Source organism: Grammomys surdaster, unplaced genomic scaffold (assembly GCF_004785775.1).
Source record: "Grammomys surdaster isolate TR1022 unplaced genomic scaffold, NIH_TR_1.0 164, whole genome shotgun sequence".
NCBI classification, from domain to species: Eukaryota; Metazoa; Chordata; class Mammalia; order Rodentia; family Muridae; genus Grammomys; species Grammomys surdaster.
The window spans coordinates 1,574,567-1,596,975 of NW_021604612.1; the positions used below are offsets into that span (position 1 = coordinate 1,574,567).

The 22,409-nt window shown below is 50.0% G+C and overlaps 1 protein-coding gene across 1 annotated transcript in view; it reads left to right on the forward strand.

Annotated features, from left to right (window-relative positions):
- Window positions 1-18,762, forward strand: part of Wscd2 (WSC domain containing 2) — a 41,484-nt gene extending 22,722 nt beyond the window's left edge. Inside the window, exons 6-8 of the mRNA XM_028765483.1 lie at window positions 4,014-4,178; window positions 7,512-7,712; window positions 18,410-18,762. Of these exons, the coding sequence (XP_028621316.1) occupies window positions 4,014-4,178; window positions 7,512-7,712; window positions 18,410-18,762 (719 nt within the window). The remainder of the gene's footprint in view (window positions 1-4,013; window positions 4,179-7,511; window positions 7,713-18,409) is intronic.
- The last annotated feature ends 3,647 nt before the right edge of the window (window positions 18,763-22,409 follow it).

A 22,409-nucleotide genomic window follows, 5' to 3' on the forward strand; every position in this document is an offset into this window, starting at 1 on the left:
TCTCTCTCTTCCCCATCCCTGACTCTGTCTCCCTTTACTCCCTCCTTCTCCTCCCCTTCCTCTCCTCCTTTTTCTCCTCTCTCTCTCTCTCCCTCTCTCTCTCTGTCTCTTTCTTTCTCTCTTCCCCATCCCTGACTCTGTCTCCCTTTCCTCCTCCTTCTCCTCCCCCTTCCTCTCCTCCTTTTTCTCCTCTTTCTCTCTCCCTCTCTTTCTCTCTCTCTCTCTGTCTCTCCACTCCCCTCAGTCTCTCTTTCCATCTCTGCCCCTTTGCCAGGGGAACCCACACTGACTGTTTATCCCTCTACTGCCCGAGGGGATGCCGGGGATGCTGGGGATGCCGGCAGTGGCTGGGGTGGTGATGATGGGGATAGAGGAGACCATGTAGTGATGGTTTCAGTCGAGTTCGTTTGTTAGTTCCGGTCAGCCAGACACAAGCCTAGATATATCTGGGAGGAGAGGATCTCAGTCAAGGGACGTCCCCATCAGATTGCACATAGGCGTGGGTGTGGGGTGCTCTCTTTATTAACGACTGAGGGGAGAGGCTCTAACCCATTGTGGGTGGTGCCACCCCTGGGCAGATGATCTTGGATTGTATAGGAAAGCAAGCTGAGCAAGCCAGGAAACAGTTTCCTCCATGGTTCTGGCCTCTGCTCCTGCTTGAGCGCCCGCCTTCACTTTCCTCGGTCATTGAGTGTAATTGGGGACTTGTGAGCCAAAGAGACGGTTCCTTTGGTCGGTCGGTGTTTTATCACAACAGCAGAGAAGAAAACTGGGACAATGGTGGTGATGGTGATGGTGGTGATAAAGATGGGCAGGTGGACACTGCACGGGTGTGTCAACAGCACAAGTGCACTCGAGGCAGCCCACACTCTCACACCTGAGAGGGGAAGCAGCAGACACCTGTTTGCGATTTGCCTACGCATCCTATGTGTGTGCCTGGTGGTCCCTAGCTGGCAGTCCCACCCAATCTGATGTTGTGTTCAGGGTCCTGGTGAGCAAACACTGTTCATTTATAGTTCAGTGAGGAGGGAGGAGTGTGTGTGTGCGCTGCTGTCTCAGTCAGGGTTTCTATTCCTGCACAAACCTCATGACCAAGAAGCAAGTTGGGGAGGAAAGGGTTAATTCGGCTTACACTTCCACATCACTGTTCATCACTGAGGGAAGTCAGGACAGGAACTCACACAGGGCAGGAACCTGGAGGCAGGAGCTGATGCAGAGGCCGTGGAGGGGTGCTGCTTACTGGCTTGCTCCCCCTGGCTTGCTCAGCCTGCTTTCCTATAGAACCCAGGACCACCAGCCAAGGATGGCTCCACCCACAATGGACTGGCTCCACCCACAATGGGCGGAGCCATCTCCCATCAATCACTAATTGAAAAAGTGCCTTACCGCTGGATCTCATGGAGGCATTTCCTCAGGGGAGGCTCCTTCCTCTGTGATAACTCCAGCCGTGTCAAGGTGACACACAAAGCCAGCCAGTACAGCTGGTTTTCTGGGATCATCCAGCTTCTGGGCAGAGCTTCGTCGCGCCGGCCTGGAGGAAAGTCGTGCACGTGGTCACAAGGGGCTTTGCCGAGACCCCGCTGGAAACTGATGTCCTCTTGAGAGTTGATAGCCTCTCTGTGCTCATTCTCAGCACCCCGTCGCCAGCCTGTCCAAGCCCCAGCAGATCCTACACCCTGAGAAGAGTCATATGCGGCAGATTCAGCAAACTGCCCAGACCTTGCTCCTCAGAGGTGGTCTTTTATTAAGCATCTACTGCACAATAAGCCCTGCTTCTCCTGGTGGGAACTGAACCGTTAACAAGCTGTTTGCCTGATGCTCTTTACCAGGCTTAACCCACCTAACCCTCCACGATTAACCCGGCACGATTCCATGCATGCCGTGGTGACCAGTTTACAAAGGGGCGACTGAACACAGAGAGGTTGATCAGTATGACCGGAGCCACACAGCAAAATAGGGCAGTGTTGGGTTCCAGAACCTTACTTCTCACCAAAGCTTCTCAGCAGGATTTAGGACACTGCACTCTGAGTGGCCTGTTTGTTTCTGTTCCCTGCAGAGAGGAGACTGCAGTGTTATGACAGTCGGGGTATTGGAGAGGCAGTTAAGACTATTGATCCCACAGACTAGAGAACGGGACCTCTAGCTCCTGCCCTGGTTTATGGGGCTTCGGAACCAATAGACTGTTAAGGTGCAGGGAACCAGGAGCTAGCCTGAGATGTTACAAAGTAAAAGAAATTATTTTACTGCTAGGCCAAACTTACAGTCTCCTCGAGGGTAGGAGAAGGAAGCAGCTCAGACCAAAAGCACAGGAACCTCTTATAGCAAGCAAGCAAGCAATTACAAGAGTGGAATTTTGCAGTTATTTTTATGATCACAAGAAAGGTACATGTTACAGGTTTGTGGTCAGTGTCTCAGTTAGGGTTTTATTGCCATGATCAAGGCAAGTGGTTCAGTCCATTATCATCAAGGCAGGAACATGGCAGCATCCAGGCAGACATGGTGCAGGAGGAGCTGAGAGTTCTACATCTTCATCTGAAAGCTGCTAGCAGAAGACTGACTTCCAGGCAGCTAGGAGTAGGGGTTTTTTTTTTTTTTGGGTTTTTTGCTTTTTCAAGACAGGGTTTCTCTGTATAGCCCTGGCTGTCCTGGAATGCACTCTGTAGACCAGGCTGGTCTCGAACTCAGAAATCCTCCTGCCTCTGCCTCCCAAGTGCTGGGATTAAAGGCGTGCGCCACCACCGCCTGGCTGGGAGAAGGGTCTTAAAGCCCAGGCCCACAGTGACACACATCCTTCAACAGGGCCACACCTACTCCAACAAGGCCACACCTCCTTTAATAAGACCACACCCACTCCTACAAGGCCACACCTACTCCAAGGCCACACCTCCCAACAGTGCCACTCCCTGGGCCCAGCATATACAAACCATCACAGACAGTTACAGAACACACTGTGAAACATTTTATGGTCAATCAATTCTCAGAACATACCATGAAACAATGGAAACTATTCATGATGTGCAAATCAAAAGATTATTGAGGATGAACAAATAAAAAAATAAAAAAAACAAGTTGACCCTTAGCTGAGGATGTGACTGGGGAGGAGAAAAATACCATAAAGAACAACATAGAAATAAATCAAAGTCTAGCATTGTCTAACTACAAAAAAGGAAAAAAAAATCGAGTCAGCTGACCCTTAACATTGACCAAGTAAAATTTAATACTGAGGACAACAGCCATTATCATAGAGCTGACCTGTGGCTTCCCAGGAAGGTCTAAGTGGAGAATTCTTTGCGGGGGGGGCTGAGGGGGAGATGATGTAGTGGGTTCTGTGCCCCACCCCCACAGCCAAGCTTTTACTACCAAAAACAGTCAAACCTCAGAGAAGCGAAATGTTGCATAGGGGACATGCCCAGGGGCTTCTATTTGCCCCTTTTGCTCTTTTACTGAGGCACAGATCTCTCTACCCCTGGTCCCCAAGACCCCCCTATATCCTGCCATGCTGAAAGATATGTGTTCCTCAGTGTGAGTCTTTAATTACAATGCAACATTGTAACTCTCAGATCCTCAATGGGTCTTCAATGAGAGTCATTAATTACATTGTAACATTCTCTTGGGAGGTTGTTTTTTTTTTTTTTTTTTAAAGTCTCCTTTCCATAGAGGGAGAAGCACCTTTTTAAGTGCGGAGGTCCATGACCACTTGTCGGCCCTTGCCCCTGAGCACCAAAAGGAAGCAGAGAGCCTTCTGGCTCAGGTAGGGGCTGCAGTGGGTGGGGCTAGGTCTCCAGTAGGCGGGCTCTCAGTCCCATCCAATTGAACCATTGCAGCCACCAACTGTGAAAGACTTGCTGTGCTGGAGAACACCTGAGACTGGACGGGAGGCTTGTCCTCCTACTGGACTAATTCTGGTCCCTACTGTGCGCTTGGCACACTATAGTGCCTCTCCTCTTCCCGCTGTGACCTTGTCTCCAGGACACACAGTGCTGACCCCTCCCTGTCCCCCCCCCCCCCCACAGACAACCGCTGTATGGACAGAAGGTTCCTCCCAGGCAAGTCTAAGAAGCTCATCGCTCTAGCCAGCTTCCCGGGCGCCGGCAACACGTGGGCTCGTCACCTAATCGAGCTGGCCACCGGCTTCTACACGGGCAGCTACTACTTCGATGGCTCTCTGTACAACAAAGGTGAGGGGTGGAGGGTGAGGGAACCGCACGCACCACTCAGCACGCCTGACCTCATGGGTCAAGCCTGCCATGTACATGTCCTCTTCCCTCTTATGTCTGACACACACGCACATCATGTGTCTCCTGTCTTGGTACGTCCCCTGAGCTTGCAGCCTAACAGACATCTACTAAGTACCTAATGTGTGCTGGGCACCTCACTCCAGATATTGATGGGCCAACAGCTCTATGCTATCAATAGAGATATAATAGCTGTTTCCTTTGGGGCATTTATTGAGTGTCAACTGTTTTCCCGGCGTCCCACCTAAAGTACTTGCCATGCTTTATTTTGATGCTCTTTACGAACATTCACCAGGCACTGTTATGTTGGAAATACACTTCCCTTGGGTGGTTTTCAAGATGCATTTATGGAGCACCGACTGTGTGCCAGGTATCTAAGGGACCTAAGGTATGTCAGCCTCCCCTAGATACCATGTTGAGCTAGCGGTGACAGGTGTTGCCCTCCTGCCCGCCCCCAGCCCTAAAAAGTGGGGCCAAATGAAGAGAAATAACTGGCCCCAAAGTCACAGGTTTTCAAGTGTCTGATTGGAGAGCGTGCCCAACTGTTTCCTAGTTCACCCTCACGCCTTTATTCCTGTTGGCCTTCTTACCAGGGAGCTAGAAACCAGGCTGGCCCTGGACATGAAGCGCTTTCCTTGGTATGGGTTTTACATCTATGTGTGGACTACCTTTGTTGCTGTGGCTGTGGCTGTGTTTGGGAGAGGAGCATTTCCAGACTGTGTGTGCTTGGGTACACTACTGTACTTCTCTGGTCCTGTGGCATGAGCTTCATGAGGCTGATTTAACAGCAGATGGGCTGATGCACGGGACAAGTTCAGCACGTGGGAAGCTGGCCGGCAACGGCACTCAGGACAGAAAGCAGGGGGGAGGCAGAGACTGAAGGAGACTGGTGGGAGGGGAAGAAAATGGGGTGGGAGGTTGATGCCTACAGGGGTGTAGGAGCAGAGCAGGGGTATAGGACCAGGGCAGGGGTGTAGGAGCCGGGCAGGAGTATTGGAGCAGGGCAGGGGAGTGGCAGCAAGCTTCCTAGTTTTCTTTCACTTGCTGTGATAAACACTGACCAAAATCAACTCAGACAGGAAAAGGGCAGGAGTTGAACTAGAGCCCATGGAGGGAGCTGCTTACTGGCTTGCTTCCCCTGGCTTGCTCAGCCTGCTTTCTTATAGAACCCAGGACCACCAGCCCAGGGATGACTCCACCCACAGTGGGCCAGTCTCTCCCATATTACTCCTTAATCAAGACAATACTCCACACACCAATCTGACAGAGGAGATCTGAGTTGAAGTTCCCTCTCTGTGAGTCTCTAGTTTGTGTCAAGTTTACGAAAACCAACCAGCACACAGGGCCTGTGCCTTCAGATCCCAGCTCTCTGTATTTGGTTTGGGTTTCTCATCTCATTTAATCAGTACCTACTATGTGTGAGGTAGCACCTACTATGTGCAAGGCTCCAAGCCCAGACCCCTCAGCAGAACTGGAGTTGTGCTGTCATTTTGAGCTGCTGGCTGGAAGCATACCCGATTGCGGGTAGACCCATCGTCCTCGGAGTCCTCAGAGAAGGCACCCTGGGATCACAGAGGCCAGGGATCTGAAGGGTTTTCATCTCCAGTGTCAAGTTCAGTGAACCCCGTTTTGCAAAGACACATTCCAAGGTTTCTGAGATTCTGTTACCCCCTCAGTGGCAGACAAAGCAGCCACCTGGACACCTGGTTCCGCCCTCCCACCAGCTTCCTCCTGGCTTCAGAGAGCGATGGAGCCTCAGTCTGAATGTCCATGGTACCTTGCAGATGGAGCCTGGGCTCAAGTTCTCCCCCTCCTGAGCCTCAGCCTCTTTATTTAGAACAGGAGGAGTCAGCAGCGAGCAAACACAGAGCTTTTCCAAAAACACAACAAGATAATGGCAGGAAGGGACCTGGGAACACCGATCCAAGGTACCGCAGATTAGAGCTATGAGAAAAGGGGAAACATTATATTTTCCTGCAGCTCTGAGACCAGGACTTAGAACAATTTGTCCAGTGACTCCCTGGTGCCTGAGGGTCACATGGTCCCCAGGTAAATAGATAACTTGTGTGGTGACTCTGAAAAGTGATATTTAAATTTGTGTAGCGAACTGCTGGGTCCATTAGAAAACAGGAGTGTGGCCGGGCGTTGGTGGCGCACGCCTTTAATCCCAGCACTTGGGAGGCAGAGGCAGGCGGATTTCTGAGTTCGAGGCCAGCCTGGTCTACAGAGTGAGTTCCAGGACAGCCAGGGCTATACAGAGAAACCTTGTCTCGAAAAACCAAAAAAAAAAAAGAAAACAGGAGTGTGGAGGAGGCGGGGGGGCCCTGGAGGTGGAATTCAATAACATTCCTCAGGGAAGCCAAGCCTGTTGTCCCTCCTTAGGGACATAAAATTCTGGCAAATGTCCTGCCGAATGGCAGCACTCTCATTTACTCAACATTTAGACTCCGGAGTAGGTGTTTCCTGGCCAACGTGGTGTATTTTCAATCTCCACGGAATCGCGCTAGGTTGACAGCATGGTGGCATCCAAGACACGGCATCTCAGGTCTCCAGAGATGGAGAAGTAACTTTCCATACTGTCACCACTGATGACATCATGGATGCCTTCCTTTGGGCGTTGGGAAGTTTTCTTCTTCTTCTTCTTTTTTTTTTTTTCTCTTTTTTGAGACAGGGTTTCTCTGTGTAGCCCTGGCTGTCCTGGAACTCACTCTGTAGACCAGGCTAGCCTCGAACTCAGAAATCCACCTGCCTCTGCCTCCCAAGTGCTGGGATTAAAGGTGTGCGCCACCACTGCCCAGTTTGGGAAGTTTCCTTTACCGTTTTGTTGGTTTGGGTCTCTAGAGATCGGAGGTCTCACACTATAATCAGTGTAATAACCACTATAATGTTGGGGTTTTGCATGCCACCGGTATCTCCCCATTGCTGGGCTTGTGAGAGAATAGATTTCAGTGTAGACAAAATGAAGGTCTCAGGTGGAAAGTCTTTGTCTGAGGGAAGTCTGGCATGAGGCCTCACACCCCCATCCTCAGTACCCTCAGGGCTGTGTGCCTCTGAGAACATCAGGATGGTTGATAAAACCGTGCCCACAGGTGCTCAGAAAACACACAGGAAGGAATGATGGAGTGAAGAAGACGGTGAGGAAGCCTAAGGTGGTGGTGGTATGCGAGCGTGCATGCGTGCAAGTGTGTGTGTGTGTGTGCACGCGCGCGCGCGAGTGCACCCTACTCCGACCTCCACCTCCCCAGCTTCTAACTTCTTGGCTGGGGTTGCGCACAGGGTTCAAAGGTGAGCGGGACCACTGGCGAAGCGGGCGGACTATCTGCATCAAGACCCACGAGAGCGGCCAGAAGGAGATCGAGGCCTTCGACTCCGCCATTCTGCTCATCCGCAACCCCTACAAGGCCCTCATGGCCGAGTTCAACCGCAAATACGGAGGCCACATAGGCTTTGCTGCCCACGCCCACTGGAAAGGCAAAGGTACAGGAGGGATGGCCTGGGACAGCGTGGGGTGCGGGGTGACCAGCAGGGAGCTCTTAAGAGCCCGGAAGAGCTTGTACAAAGCAGCAGCTCTGACCAGCAGAGCCGCCGAGCGCCACACCCAAAGCCCAGGAGCTAAGGATTCCCCTTTTACAGTGAAACTTGATAACGGGACTCTCGACCCTTCTGCTTTCCTGAATAGCTCTAACTTTCTAGACTTCGGGGGATGATAAAATTGTAGGGCGCAAAAGGCTGGGAGGAGCACCCTCTACTCAGCAGCTACGGTTCTCGGTACAGTGATGGAGGCATTGCTTGTCAAACCCAGAGAGCATCGATTGCCACATTTGTGAGTCCTCTCTTCGGTATCACATGGCCTGCATCCAGACCCAGCCTATTCGGTGGCTTAGCCCTACAGCCGTGTGACCAGTATAACTGTAGTGACCCTGCCGTGTTCAGAGGGACCAGAGATGGGCCGGAGTTACAGCAAGCAGGGCCCCATGCTCTTCCCTGGGTAGACGAAGAGGCCTGAGCCAATGAGCAGACAGTGGCTGGGAACACCGAGTTCAAACCCAGCTGGGTCTGAGCTGAGAACCCTGGTTCTCTTACTAATGAGGAAACAGGCCTAGGGGGGAAAAGACCAGTAAGGTCACTGGGATACACAGTGGCCAAACTAGCCAGCTCTCCTCTTCCCAGGCTTCCTGGGGTCTGAAAGAAGGGGGTGTGGTTATCAACTCATCACTGAGCAGCCCCTCTTTCTGTCAAACCCTCCAGGAACTAGGGAGAAACTTCTTGTGCAGGGTATATGGGGCTTGGTACGCGCCCCAGGTCTGCTGAGCTGGGATCCCAACCCAGGCATTGATTGACACTCCCACATCAGCCTCTTCCCCAGCAGACACCTTGCCAGCCTCCGTTTCCTTATTTAAAGACACCTGAACCCCTAGACCAACACCAAGTCAGGGCATTCATTGAACCAACTCAAAACCAACAGAGGGCATATGGAGGATTGGTCCACACTCATCTCATCCTGGGGCTGCATTAGCCCCAGAATCCCCTCTCTCCCCAGGGAACAGAGCCCCCATTCTCCACCCCAGCCACCCACTCATCCCCCTCCTTGGACATCCTAGGGGCCAGGACAACAGGGGGGCCTCATTAGCAATGCAAATCACCAGGCTCCACTCCAGACCTACAGATCAGAGATGATCCATTTCCACAAGACTTTGGGGGCCTTACACACACACACACACACACACACACACACACACGCTTTAACTTTCACTGCCTTAAACCCTTACTGCTCATGTGTGGCTGGGGACCAGCTGCAGCAGTGTCACCTGGGAAATTTGAGGGTCTGTGTCCAACCAGATTTCGCAGGGGCTCCGATGCTCTCACAGGTTTTGAGACATGCTTTGGGCCACCCTTGATGTACAGTGGGTGGTGACCTGGGAGAAGCAGAGGCCGAGTAGCTGCTGTGTATGGCTAGTCACGGTAATCCTGTCCTCTTCTGATTAGAGCCTCTTCTGATAAGCCTCCCTACCCCACCCCCAACTTTGGTTCTATAACATTAACTTTACTGCCCCTCTGGAGCAGGACGGAGGCGAGATTTTATGTGATATGATTACACAAGGTGAATTGTCCTGGATCTGTTTAATGAATCAGATCCTGTGTTTAATGATTCCATGGGGAACTGGCACGGAGAAACCATTCATCAGGGCCTGGTTCCTCCTGACGACAAGAAGCTGGAGCGAAGACCGCCAGGCTGTGCACAGACAGCCTGCAGCTCCTCGGGGTGCCTTTGTTTCCGGATTTCTGGGTGCTGATCAATTACCAGGAGCCCTGAGCTAGCGGAGGGCTTTTGTTTCTGTTCTTCTTTGCAGTGAAGTTGTGGAGGAGCTTTGAGAGGTGGGAGTTTGGAGTAGCGTGGGCACACATCTGGTATGGGAGAGCTCGGAAGTTTAGGGAGCTGCTATGGTTTGGGGGCTGGGGGGAAACTGAGGCCAGCAGGAAGGGCCATATAGGGAGTCTCACAAAAAGCTGGGAGCCACCATCAGCAGGGATTGTCATAAGCAGCAGTGACTCCTCTGCACCTGGTACTCCATCAGGATCTCTGCAAAGCTTATTATCCTAAGATATCAAGGCTGCCCATTTGTAGATCAGTACACTGAGACCCAAGTAGAGCAAATTGCACCAACAAGGTCACCCAGTGCGGGTGGAGAGGAGCAGGGTTTCCAGCCCCGGGCACATGGCTGTGGAGTCATTGATAGACAACCCCTATGTCTCAGCCAGCACCCAAAAAGACAGAGAGACAGCTTCCCCAGAACAAGAGCTGCAGGTGATGGGATCGGAAGACAAGCTCACCTGAAGTCTACACCTGTGGGGCGCTAGGTGACAAGAGCCAGCCTCACCTGGGGGTTCTCCTGGGATGGTAGTAGCTGTCCTGAGTCACCAAGGATATCAGGAGGTGTCTCAGAACTAGGGACAGGCTGAGGAAGGGAAGGAGCCCCTGTGTACGCGCAGTTTCCTAATCTTCCCAGATACATCTGGTCCTAACCCGTTATAACAGTACGGGCCCAATTAGTCAGCTGCCTCGTGAATAATCTATTTGAAGGATAAAAAATAACCTGTCGTCAGCATAAATATTTCTCAAGTAGCCGTGGGGTTCCAGGAGGGGACTGGCAGAGGCATCTAAGGACAGCTCCGATGTGTTCTGTCAAGAGCAGCAGCCCTTCATCAGGGTGCAATTTAGCTGTGGGAAATTTCAATTTAGTTCAGCAGCGACTCTCCCCCAGTTCCTGCTGGGTATCAGGCTGTGGGAGGGAGCAGGGATAAGGCTGGTGGTAGCAGGAGTTGATCTGGGCCAGAGTGTGAAGATGGGCTGGACCGGATAGTGTTTCCCTGCTGTGTGGCCAGGTCACTTTACCTCTCTGAGCCTCAGTCCCCCTTCTGGTGATGAGCACACCTAGTTTCCTATGGGGTAGTTGGTAAGGATCTGTAGTCACCCAGCAAGGGGTTAGGATTGAGGAGGATTATAAGGTCCCCAACCAAGCTTGAAAGACTCACTGATCTCACGTGCTGCTCCCCCTAGAGGAGCCTGAGGAGAACTGCACCCTCCGCAGTTAAGCCCTGAGTGTGCCTCTTGGGATTCTCCCCGCTCTCCAGCTGTTTTTGTTTGCAGCATCCCCACGCCCACCTTTGGCCATCTCCGGGCTTCTCTCCCGCCTGAGCCTCAGCAGCTCTCCCTGAGATCTGTTCTACAACTACCCCTAAGATCACGCCATCACCTATCTAAGGCACCCTCCCAGTCAGGTGACTTTCTGTTAGCATCATGTCTAAACTTCACCCCACAGTTACCTGGCAACAGCCAGGTAGGCCTGGCCCACTATAAAAGGGGTTGTTTGCCCCCTCCTCTCTCTCCCCTCCTCTCTCTCTTGCCTACTTGTTCCCCTCTGTCCCCTCGTTCCCTTCCCTCTCTCTTCACGTGCTCATGGGTGGCCTCTACTTCTCTACTCTCTCTCTCTCTTTGCCTTTCTCTGCCTCTTCTACCCTCTTAACTCCCCTCCCCATGCCCTGAATAAACTCTATTCTATACTATACCGTCCTGTGGCTGGTCCCTCAGGGAAGAGATGTCTCGCATGGGCCCCACTTAGACATCCCCTCCCCCATACTCGTAGAACATATATTCTATCTCTTTTATCTTTATATAAACACATCACTCTCACATGGCAAGATGGCTGACAAGCCCCCCCCCCCCCAGGGGAGACAGTCCATAACAGTTTGAATAAAGTAGAGAGACCACAAGAAGACGCTTAATCATCCTAACCCCACCCCCGGGGGCTCAGGCTGCAGTGGAGACAGATTTGTAAGCAGGGTTGCCACACAGGAATGGCTCGCTGTGTGATCAGGAGGAAGAAGGAAGCCTGCAGAGCCCAAAGGAGGCTTGTGTGCGCCCTGGGGACCGGGGACGATGACGTCATACTTGAGAAAGCTCAATCAGTGAGGACAGCAGCCATCCTTATTGAGCAACTGCAGGGCTCAGGCCAGTGTGTGCTCTGGCGGCGCCCTGTATACAGCCCACCATTCCCTGTGAGTCTGTCATTGCTTCCAACACCTTGGTAATAATAAAAGGCCCACTCCGCGCAGCCAGACAGACCTCCCAAATCCTGCTCTGTTTCTCACTCTAAGTGACCTTAAACAGCACCTCGCTTATTCTATGCCTCAGTTTCCCCTTCTGTTAAATGTTGACCAGGTGGTGTTAGATACCTGTGGGGCCTTAGTAGAGTTAACTCTTGCCTACATCTATCTAGTGAAAATGCAATCCCAACCCAGCAATATGCCTTTATAATTAACATGTCAGTGGAAATCATAGACCTATGGTATAATTTATATAAATTATACATACAATAAATCTATCTTATAAGGCTGGGTATGGTGGCTCACGTCTTTAATCCCAGTATCAGGAGGCAGAGGCAGGTGGCTCTCTGAGTTCGAGGCCAGCCTGGTCTACAGAGTGAGTTCCAGGACAGCCAGGGCTACACAGAGAAACCCTGTCCTGAAAAATAAAAACCTATTTTTATATAAATTTTATAACATTTTCTTAGTATAGTCTGGGAGTACGTTGGAAGTACGTAGATACAGGCCTGATCTTTTCATCAGAATGGAGTCTTCGATGTGATGTCTTTTTTTTTTCTTTCTTTCAGTTGATGAAGTCATCTAGTTTATACTTTGAGGAGGGCTCTTTAACTAACTTTGAATATAGTTATCCTATTTAAAAGTCTTTTACAATACTATGTACTATTCATTAATAGTCCAAATTGAAAAAACAGGTGTAAATATTTGTTCATCAAAAAGTCTTACAACCGCCGGGCAGTGGTGGCGCACGCCTTTAATCCCAGCACTTGAGAGGCAGAGGCAGGCGGATTTCTGAGTTCGAGGCCAGCCTGGTCTACAGAGTGAGTTCCTGGACAGCCTGGGCTACAAAGAGAAACCCTGTCTCGAAAAACCAAAAAAAAAAAAAAAAAAAAAAGTCTTACAACCATTATTGAATTTAATAGGACATTCCAGATAGGCATAACTCTCGAGACAAATTTTAAATGATTAAAGCAATGACTGACTATTCAAAACACAAAGGCTTTGTTCAATTGGGAAGCATTTAATTACAGGTTTAAATGTCCGTTTAGTCAAAGGATAGGCAAAAGGTTTGCTGTTGTTGTTTTAAGTGTTTTTTTTTTTTTTTTTGGTAATAATTACTAAGACCAAATCGATACTTAAAGTCTATAGAATTAAGCATCAGTTTTATCTCAGGGCATTGAATTGGTCTTACACTTTATAACTTCAATATTATTTTAATCTTTATAACCATATCCATTTTTTAAACAATCCTTTTGTGACATATTTTGATCTTATTATGGTGACTAATACAAAATTTAGAAAACAGGGTTTTTTGGTTTTTAAACACTTTTTTTTTTTTTTTTTTTTTTTGTTTTTTCGAGACAGGGTTTCTCTGTGTAGCCCTGGCTGTCCTGGAACTCACTCTGTAGACCAGGCTGGCCTCGAACTCAGAAATCCGCCTGCCTCTGCCTCCCAAGTGCTGGGATTAAAGGCGTGCGCCACCACCGCCCAGCTTAGAAAACAGTTTTAATGAGGTAATTTAAAAAGGAAGTTCAGGAGGCTGTAATGTCAACCACAGAAAATATGGTATCTTCGATACCCAATAGTTATAAACCCAGGTAAAACACATTGACCAGATTTAAATTAAATGTCTGTTAGAGATTTAAGCCACTGTAACAGGAGCCTTGAAGTGTTTTGCGTTTGTGTATGTTCCGTTTTTGGTTGTCACTGATGGGAAAGCATTTCCTTTTATCGGTCTTTACCAGGTTATCAAAAGTATGAGGTGACCAGGGTATGACAGAGCTTAGCATTCATGACTTTATGACTTAATTAAAAAGAGTTGAATAATTCCTTTAAATATCTAATTACAGTGTCATACATTAAGAAGATCTGTAAACTCTAAGATGTCTATGCAAACCCCAAAGGAGGTTTTTAAAATGACAAATCAAAAAATACACATTTAGGGTTTTCTCGCACACTGGCCTTGCCAAGATACAGATCTTGAACACCCCTTTTAAAGAGACAGTGGTGCTCAAAACTATTCCTGAAATGTTGGTATGGATATAAATACTCACAGATAAACAAGATAAACATATCTAAAGCACAGACATGAGCTAGCTTTTTAATCTCTGGGATAAAGAACTTGGTGTCTGGGGCCCGGCAGAGTGAGGGGAGAGAGCAGCAACTGTCACTAGGAAAAATGTTTGCTAGAGAAGAGAGATTGTGTCATAGTTTCTTCATACCCTCCACTGGATAAGGACCAAGGAGATGACGGCTTCATCAGAATTGTATCTTGTTATTAATGTTATTCATGTTATTAAAATGCTTAAATTTGAAAACATACTAATTGTCCCAAAGAAAGATTTAGGACCATTGAAAGGGCCATTAAAAGAAGAAAAAGGAGATTTAGTCGACATGACCACAGTGGGAAGGGGGACAATGAGATCTGGCAAACCCCTCAAGTCTGTCTTTAGGGACCTGAAGTAAAAAATCTCAGAGGGGTGACCAGTCCGTTACTGTCTCTGTCTGGGCTTCAGGCTTGTCTATAAGGTGTTAGAATGTTGCCATAACTGAAATCACTCTCAGGGAGACAAGTTCCCCTCCAGCTAGCAACCCCTCCTTCTCCCAGCATGAGATCCTGGGGGTTATTCTATATCCTTGGGGTCCATTGCTTCACAGTCTGTTAGTCAGTCTGAGACATACACGTATCTCTTGAGAATATCTTCATTTCTGCTAGACTGGTCACTCGGGAGATCAAGTTTTATGATGATGATGTCCAGAAAAGCCACATGTTCCTACAAACTGAAATACGTCCTCACAAGGCTTAGAACAGACCGCACCAGACCAAACGGTTCCAAGTGGGATTTATTCAGGAGATAGGGCAAAGATGGGGGGGGGCATGGGGGAGAAGAAGAGGAATATGGAAGAAGAGAGCGAGGTCAGGGGGTTCTGCCTGTTTTATGTGGGCGGTGCCTCTCCCAGGTGAAGGTGGGAGGTAGCCAGGTGGACTCTGAGAATGTATGTCGGTTGCCTTGGCAACGATGTGGGGGTTGCCTAGATGTGATGTCACTGAGTTCGGAGCCTGATACCAACACAAATGACCGAGGGGCAGAGCTGGGTGGGTCTGAGAAACGTCTATGTTGGTGTCAGGGCCATTCAAACATCTACAAAGTTTCTTGTTTAGACCCCATGGAAGCAAAGGAACACAGGACCTCACAGTTGGGAGAGCAGACAGGAAACTCCCCTTGAAGATGGGGCTCAGCTTAAGTCCTTAGGAATGCTGGAGAAGGGCACAGACATCAGGTTAATAGCCTGAGGAGTCCCCCGAGCTCGGGCCAAGCTGAGATTTTGGGCTTTAAGGCTGAAAGGAAGACACTGAAATAAGCATGAGAAGGAAAGGAAAACAGGCTTCTCAAAGAAACTGTACAACAGGAGGAGACAAAGACTCAGACCAGGGAAAGGAAGGCCGGCCAGCTGTTTTAGAGTTTGCCTTTGTTTTGACATAAACCCCTTTAAAAAGGTGGTGGTGGTGGTTTTGTTTTTGGTTTTGTATTTTTTTATTTTTTTATTTTTTATTTTTTTCGAGACAGGGTTTCTGTGTGTAGCCCTGGCTGTCCTGGAACTCACTCTGTAGACCAGGCTGGCCTCAAACTCAGAAATCCGCCTGCCTCTGCCTCCCAAGTGCTGGGACTAAAGGCGTGCCCCACCACCACCCGGCTCCACTTTTGTTTTGTTTTTTTGGAGACAGGGTTTCTCTGTGTAGCCCTGGCTGTCCTGGAACTCACTCTGTAGACCAGGCTGGCCTGGAACTCAGAAATCCACCTGCCTCTGCTCCCAAGTGCTGAGATTAAAGGCAGAGTTTATTTCTAAGGTTTGGTTGGTTTGGTGTGGTGTTTTTTGTTTTTTTGTTTGTTTGTTTTTGAGGGTTGTTTGTTTTTGTTTGGTTGGTTTGGTTTTTGGAGGGGGTTTGGTTGGTTTATTTGTCTGTTTGTTACATTTACTGTAACTCACATGACTCGAAGAGCTCAGTACTATTCTGAGTTGCCAATTCGATCACGTATTGGAGAACGTTTTATGTTTTAGTTAAAGCGGCTGCCGATCTGCGACTTTTAAGAACTCCGTTCTTCCGCCAAAACCTAAACCTGGAGAAGGAGAGTGCTTCCTTATCTGTAGTCTGTTTTCTTTCCCTTCCCCCACCCCCAGTGCTTGCAAGTTAGGCAGCAATTATCGCTCACCGAGTCACAGAGCCTGCTAAAAGACCAGATGGCCACTTGTCTGCAGGCACTTCCTCCTTTCTGGAAGCCTTGTTCTCCCCCCTCCCCCTCTCTCCCTCGCTTATCTCTCGTTTTCTCCTGAAAAGTCACCTGTCTGTCCTAACTAGGGAGCATGTGTTTTGGGTCACTTTTATGCGCTGGTTTTGGTGGTTATCCTACAAGTTTACACAAACATGGAGGAACGCGAGACTGGGGTGAGCAAACCTTCCTATGTATCTTTCCCAAAGAGCCAATATCCCAGCACTCCGGAGGCAGAGGCAGGCTGCTCTCTGAGTTTGAAGCCAGCCTGGTCTACAGAGCAAGTTTCAGGACAGCCAGGGCTACACAGGGAAGTTTTGTCTCCAAAAACAAAGCAAAAACCCCTAACAAAAAGAATGGAGTATGTTTCCCCCACTGCACGTACTGAGAAGTTCCCCTTGACTTCAGCACACTTTAGGGTGAGGTGGGGTGGGTGGGATGGGGTAGGGTGAGAGAGAACTTGTATCTCTTGTCTCCAGTGGCTCTATCATTAGATGACCATAAACCTCTTAAGCTAAAGGTCACAGGAGAAGTAGCAGGGGGAAAAAAGCAGAATTAACCATTTGAAGAGGAGGGAAACAAAGGCCAAAAGTTTAACAAATCAAAACTTGTCAAAGACAAGGAAAATCACCACTAAACACAAACCAAAAAGCCCTCAGAACGCCCAAAGCAAACGAAATACACGGAAAACAAGCTAAACAGCTGAATCTGAAATGTCTTTAGAGTTCCAAGTGCAAGCAAGCCAAACCAAAGGTTAGACTGAAAGGCTTTCAAACGAGCACTCAAGAGCAGATACCTTAAAACAAATACTTTGAAAGCAGACGAAAAGAGATACCTCACAAAGCAGTGGTCTGTTAACCAGCTCAGAACAGACAGACAGGCTGTCCATAAAACCAAGGGAGGTCGGGAGGTCGGGAGCCCGGGACAGAACTCACCAACCACGCAGCTGAGGAAACATCACCAGATGGCCAGGGCTCAGTGGATCCCAGCAGGTGCTCTGGAGAAAAAGTAAGCCAATGTTTGGAACCTCACATGTCACCCTATCCAATGACATAAGAACCATAGCTCTAATCTTAAAGGGAATATGAGAGAGCTTATTCTGGAGCCAGTGAGTGACCGTGACCCAGAAACACAGATGTAGGTTACTCCAGATTCTGTGTTCCACCGTGGAGGCCTTTTCATGCAGTGTTTGTAGTTTGACAAAGTCATGAACCAAGACAGTTTAAAATACATGGGTGGGTACAGCAGAGAGGAGGGTACCACCAGACAGGGGAAGCCCTTCTATTGGGCCAGGATGCTGGTCTGATGATGTTCTTAGCTTTGGGGTTGGTAGAAGCTAACTGTTAATAGATTCCAAAAGGTTTCTATTAGTCAGGGGAGGTTAGTTCTAACACAGAGGTGTCCGAGAGCAACCTTTGCTACTTTGTAGGTTTTTTTTTCTTTCAACCCCTAACACCGATGGGAGAGAAAAAACGACAGAGAGGAAAGAAAAAGGGATATTATTATGGTTAGACTAGTTCCCGCTGATTAGGGGTGTCAAGTTTCTTGGGGCAAGTTTGGTCTTTGCCATCAGGATATCTAATTTCTTCTTTTTCCTTTTTTTTTTTTTTTAATGCACAACTCCTTAACAAACCACAACCAACAACAATCAACAACCCTCCCCACTCAAGGCCCTAGCGTTTATCTACCCTCGGAAAAGTCCTCAGAATCCCCAGTGTCACACAATCGCAGAAACCATCCGCAGCTGGCAAAATGATTTGCCTGCTAGGGCCCTAGGCAGATCGTAAGACAGCTGCTGTGGTGGTCCGAAGCAGCCCCCACCTGCACCTGGGATGAGAACAAAAGCATATTCTCATATTTCTGCGTTTTTAAAAGAAACCAAAATTGTCACTGCCTAGGGGTTCCAGAGGTCTAGAACTAACCCAAGGTAAGGTAATTGGCCCCTGGATCTGCACCATTCCAACTACCCCCACAGAACGACAGCTCTGATCATTAGTCTATGTCCATAAAGCTTCTTCCCAGTTCTAGTTCCTTAGTTCAAACCCCAGAGCTTCCAGCATGGTAGGCAAGCAAGTGCTCCCTGCTCCCTGGCCCTTCCTGTATAATTCTGCATTATCTGTACCTCCACATTTGGTGGTATCTATTCACTTGCTGTGGTCTGTGTCTAGAGCGGTGTCTGCAGCGAACCAGGCACCAGCCAGAAGGGTATGTTACCCAAGAACGCACATGTGGGCTTCAGGAATCTGGAACGTTTGTCATCTGCCCATCTGGTGGCGTGCTGACGCTCTGCTCTCTCCACAGAGTGGCCCGAGTTCGTGAGGAACTATGCCCCGTGGTGGGCCACGCACACGCTGGACTGGCTCAAGTTTGGCAAGACGGTACTGGTGGTTCACTTCGAGGATCTGAAGCAGGACTTGTTTACGCAGCTGGGCCGCATGGTCAGCCTGCTGGGCGTGGCAGTCAGGGAGGATCGGCTGCTCTGTGTGGAGAGCCAGAAAGATGGCAACTTCAAGCGCTCGGGGCTGCGCAAGCTGGAGTATGACCCTTACACGGCCGACATGCGCAGGACCATTGCCGCGTACATCAGGATGGTGGACACAGCACTGCGCAGCCGCAACCTCACTGGGGTGCCTGACGCCTATGGCCCAAGATGATGGGGGGGGAGGGTGGGGGGGGGGGGACCCGACACCCCGTGTCCCTTGGCGTCAAAGAGCTGGCTTCCTTCTGGCACAAAGCCCCAGGCTTCTGCCTGCCTTTAAGAAAGACCCCTTGGAGGCCTCGGGAGATGTCTAGACACCTTCCCCTGGAGAGCAGGCTGCCTGGTTTGGGGTGTCCCTGTCCCTGCCGTTGGTGGGAGAAGGGAGAGGACAATCTGGCAGGGGTTGGGAGGTTCTGGATGTGGCAGCTGATGGACATTTGTAAGCAATGAACCCTGCTCTGATTGGGTGGGCCCCTGCCTCTTCCCCTGAGCAAGCACCGGCTTCCTGATCTCTCTCAGGCCACCTCTGTGTAACAGACAGCTGGCTGGGACCTGTCTCCGTGACCTTGGGTGTCCGACTTCTGGGGTACACAGAGACTGGTGCTCTGACATTACAGTGGGAGCTGTCCCCCAGGCTAAAGCACATATGAGACCCAAGCTGGGTGTGGTCCCATCTCCAGGAACTCTGTCTTGTCTGATCATGCTATGTCTTGGGGGTGAGGGTGATGTTGGGGTTCTTGATCCTTCTTCCAAAGCCCCTTAGGTACCAAAAAAAACCCAACAGGTTGGCCGTGCGCCACATACAAAGCCCCGAGGACCCATCTTTGCAGAGTAGGGCCTGAAATGGCTGTCTTACACTGCCTGACTGATCCCTTAACCAGGGAGTCCTTTACTACCCAGGGCAGGGAACAAAAGTGCTCCAACTCGGAGGGAGCCACACCCAAAACTGTCCCCTACGCTCCAAACCGGCGCCGCCGCCCCCGCCGCCCCCCCCCCGTTCCTTGCTTGTAGCCCAGCAGGGCCAGCCCCCACTGGAGACTCCTCAGAAACGGGGTTAAAGAATGACTATCCATTCCCATTATTCCGCTGCTCTCGACGCTGAGACACCAAAGGATTTCTGACTCGAGTCACTGATCACATTTTAGGAAGCATGCATTCAGGATCCCGGCTCCCCACCTTGGGTCCCTCTGGCTTCTCTTCCAGCCCCTTCTCAGTTCCCATTACATAAACACAAAAGCCATAGTCACGGCCCCTCGCTCTTCTGTCCAGAGAGCAGCCCCTGCAGCCTTGAGGGGCAAGCGAACACGCGTTCCCACCTAGCCCAGGAACCCTGGAGAAGGTTCGTGAAAAGAGATATATTTTTTTAAGAGGAATATGACCAAGACATTCTGCCCCCTTGGACACTGCCCACACACACAAAAAAAGAAGGACCTACTTTTCCTTCCCCAACGCCCTCATCCGGAGGGTTTGGACCACCCCAGGGCTCAGCCAAGGGGGATCTGAATGTATTTTGTACGGTGTTTCCCCACCCCAGACTAATTTCTAGTTTTCTTTCACTGGGTAGTAGAGGGCCTGGCCTCCCCTCCCGCATGGAGGTCAGCTCTCTCTGAGAGACTCTGGGTCCAGAACCTGGGCCAGTTCTTTGCTAGTGGCCGCCTCTGGTCACGAACTTTCTGTTCGAAGATTCCTCAGGTCAACACTATCATTAAAAGAGAGTTTTGTTGCTAATTGGTTGCCCTGTTGTATATGGTGTGTTTCACACAAGGGGGTGTTTTCTCGGGCGTGAGCGTATGAGAATGGGGAGGGGAGGCCTGAGGCGTGGAAATCTCTGGGTTTATCATGCACAGATGTGGACAAGAGTGTCCATGGGAGATATCTGTGTATGTGAGTGACAGAAACCCTGTGTGACTGCTATACATTGACTCTGCAGTAGAGAAGCCAATGGTAGCATAGAGAGGCCCAGGGTCCTTGTGTTTCCCCATTGCCATCAACAAACCTCCACCTGGCTTCTGCCACCAACCAGACTGGGCCTTCTGTGGGAGAGGCTGTGACCAGAGACTTAACCAACCCAATCAAGGGGAGGAGGAGCTTTTAACGTTGTCCTGTGGACAGTGAGAGAGTGGGGCAGCTGAGATGGGTAGGGAAAAGACAGGGAGGGGCGTCTTTGTACCCAGAGTCCTGGGCCACCCATGCAGGAGGAGCAAGGAGGAAGACTTAAGTGTCAGAGTCCCTGCGGGAGGGATTGCTGCTCATGGAAACCATGCTGAGTGTCTGAGCTCATCTGGGCCCAGGCCAACTCAGGTGTCAGTGTTAAACCAAGTCTGACCTGTCAGAGGCACCCCTCAATCCTAGACCTTTTTTCCTGGGCTGACCAATCCTAGACCCTTGAATTTTGGTCACCAAAATGTAGACCCTTGAACCCAGGCTGACCAATCCTAGACTCTTCCTTCGAACCATCTACATTCCTAAAGCTACTGTCAGTCACCCGTTCCCAGTGAAGGAAGCTATGCGACATCAAGCTGGCCTGGATTCTTGTCTCAGGATCACAAGGAATCTGCCTCCCACTCCTTCCTGATGTCCCGGTCCATAGCCAGGGGTGAAGTTGGGCTGAAGCACCTGTCAAAACAACCAATGCTGGAATCAAGTCTTTATATTTCAGACTTGGGAGGAACTAAAGTAGCTTTTATTTATTTATTTATTTATTTATTTATTTATTTTAACTCACACATACTTCCTGAGCATGGATTACCAGTCCACCACAGGCCCTGCGCCCTGTTTCAGAGAAAAAGAGAAAAAAAGAAAAAAAAAAAAAAAGACTTAAGAACTCCCCATCCCTGTACAGTTCACAGAAAGTATTTGGGGAAGAGGCTAGTGAGGCCCCTGGTGGCCCCTACAAACTGTGAACCGAACTGCAGACACTGCTGAGCCCCAGCATGAAGACCGATTTCAGGGCTAAGACTCTCACTGTGGAACAGTGTGTACACCAGTGTGTGCAGTAGCTGAGGACTGGGGGACATCCAGGCTGGACCCTGCTGTCTTTCCACAGTGACTTCCAGACTCAAGTAGAATAAGGCTGATTACTGGAATCAATTCCAGGTTTCCCCGGGCGCCCTGGAGGTGGCTACATCCGTGTGAGAGGGAAGAAGAGAGGCAAGGGGATGCAGGCAGGTCTTCCTAGGACAAGCCTCCTGGCAGAGGCCCAGGCCCTCTTCCCTTGCTTGCATCTCTTTGTCTTCTTTCTCCTCATCTCTCCTCACTGTTTGTCTTAGAGCCCTGGTTTCCCTCTTTGAGGTCTGACTTCTCCTAGCTAACCTGGCACCCCTTTCCTTTCCGCCTGCCCCTGATTGTCTCTCTGCCTTTCTACGACCTCCTCACCGTCCTCATCATCATCCTCCTCCCTGTCCTCCTCACCGTCCTCTCTGTCTTCCTCACCATCCTCCTCACCGTCCTCACCATCCTCCCTGTTTTCCTCACTGTCCTCCTCACTGTGCTCCTTACCTCCTCACTGTCCTCACCATACTCCTCACCGTCCTCCTCTCTGTCCTCTCTGTCCTCCTCACCATCCTCCTCCCTGTTTTCCTCACTTTCCCCCTTACCATGCTCCTTACCTCCTCCTCACTGTCCTCACCATCCTCCTCACTATCCTCCTCTCCATCCTCACAGTCCTCCTCACCATCTTCCTCACTGCCCTCCTCACCGTCCTCCTCACTGTCCTCTCCATACTCCTCTCCGTCCTCCTCTCCATTCTCCTCATCGTCCTCTTCTCTGTCCTCCTCACCATCCTCCTCTCCGTCTTCTCTGTCCTCCTCACCATCCTCCTCT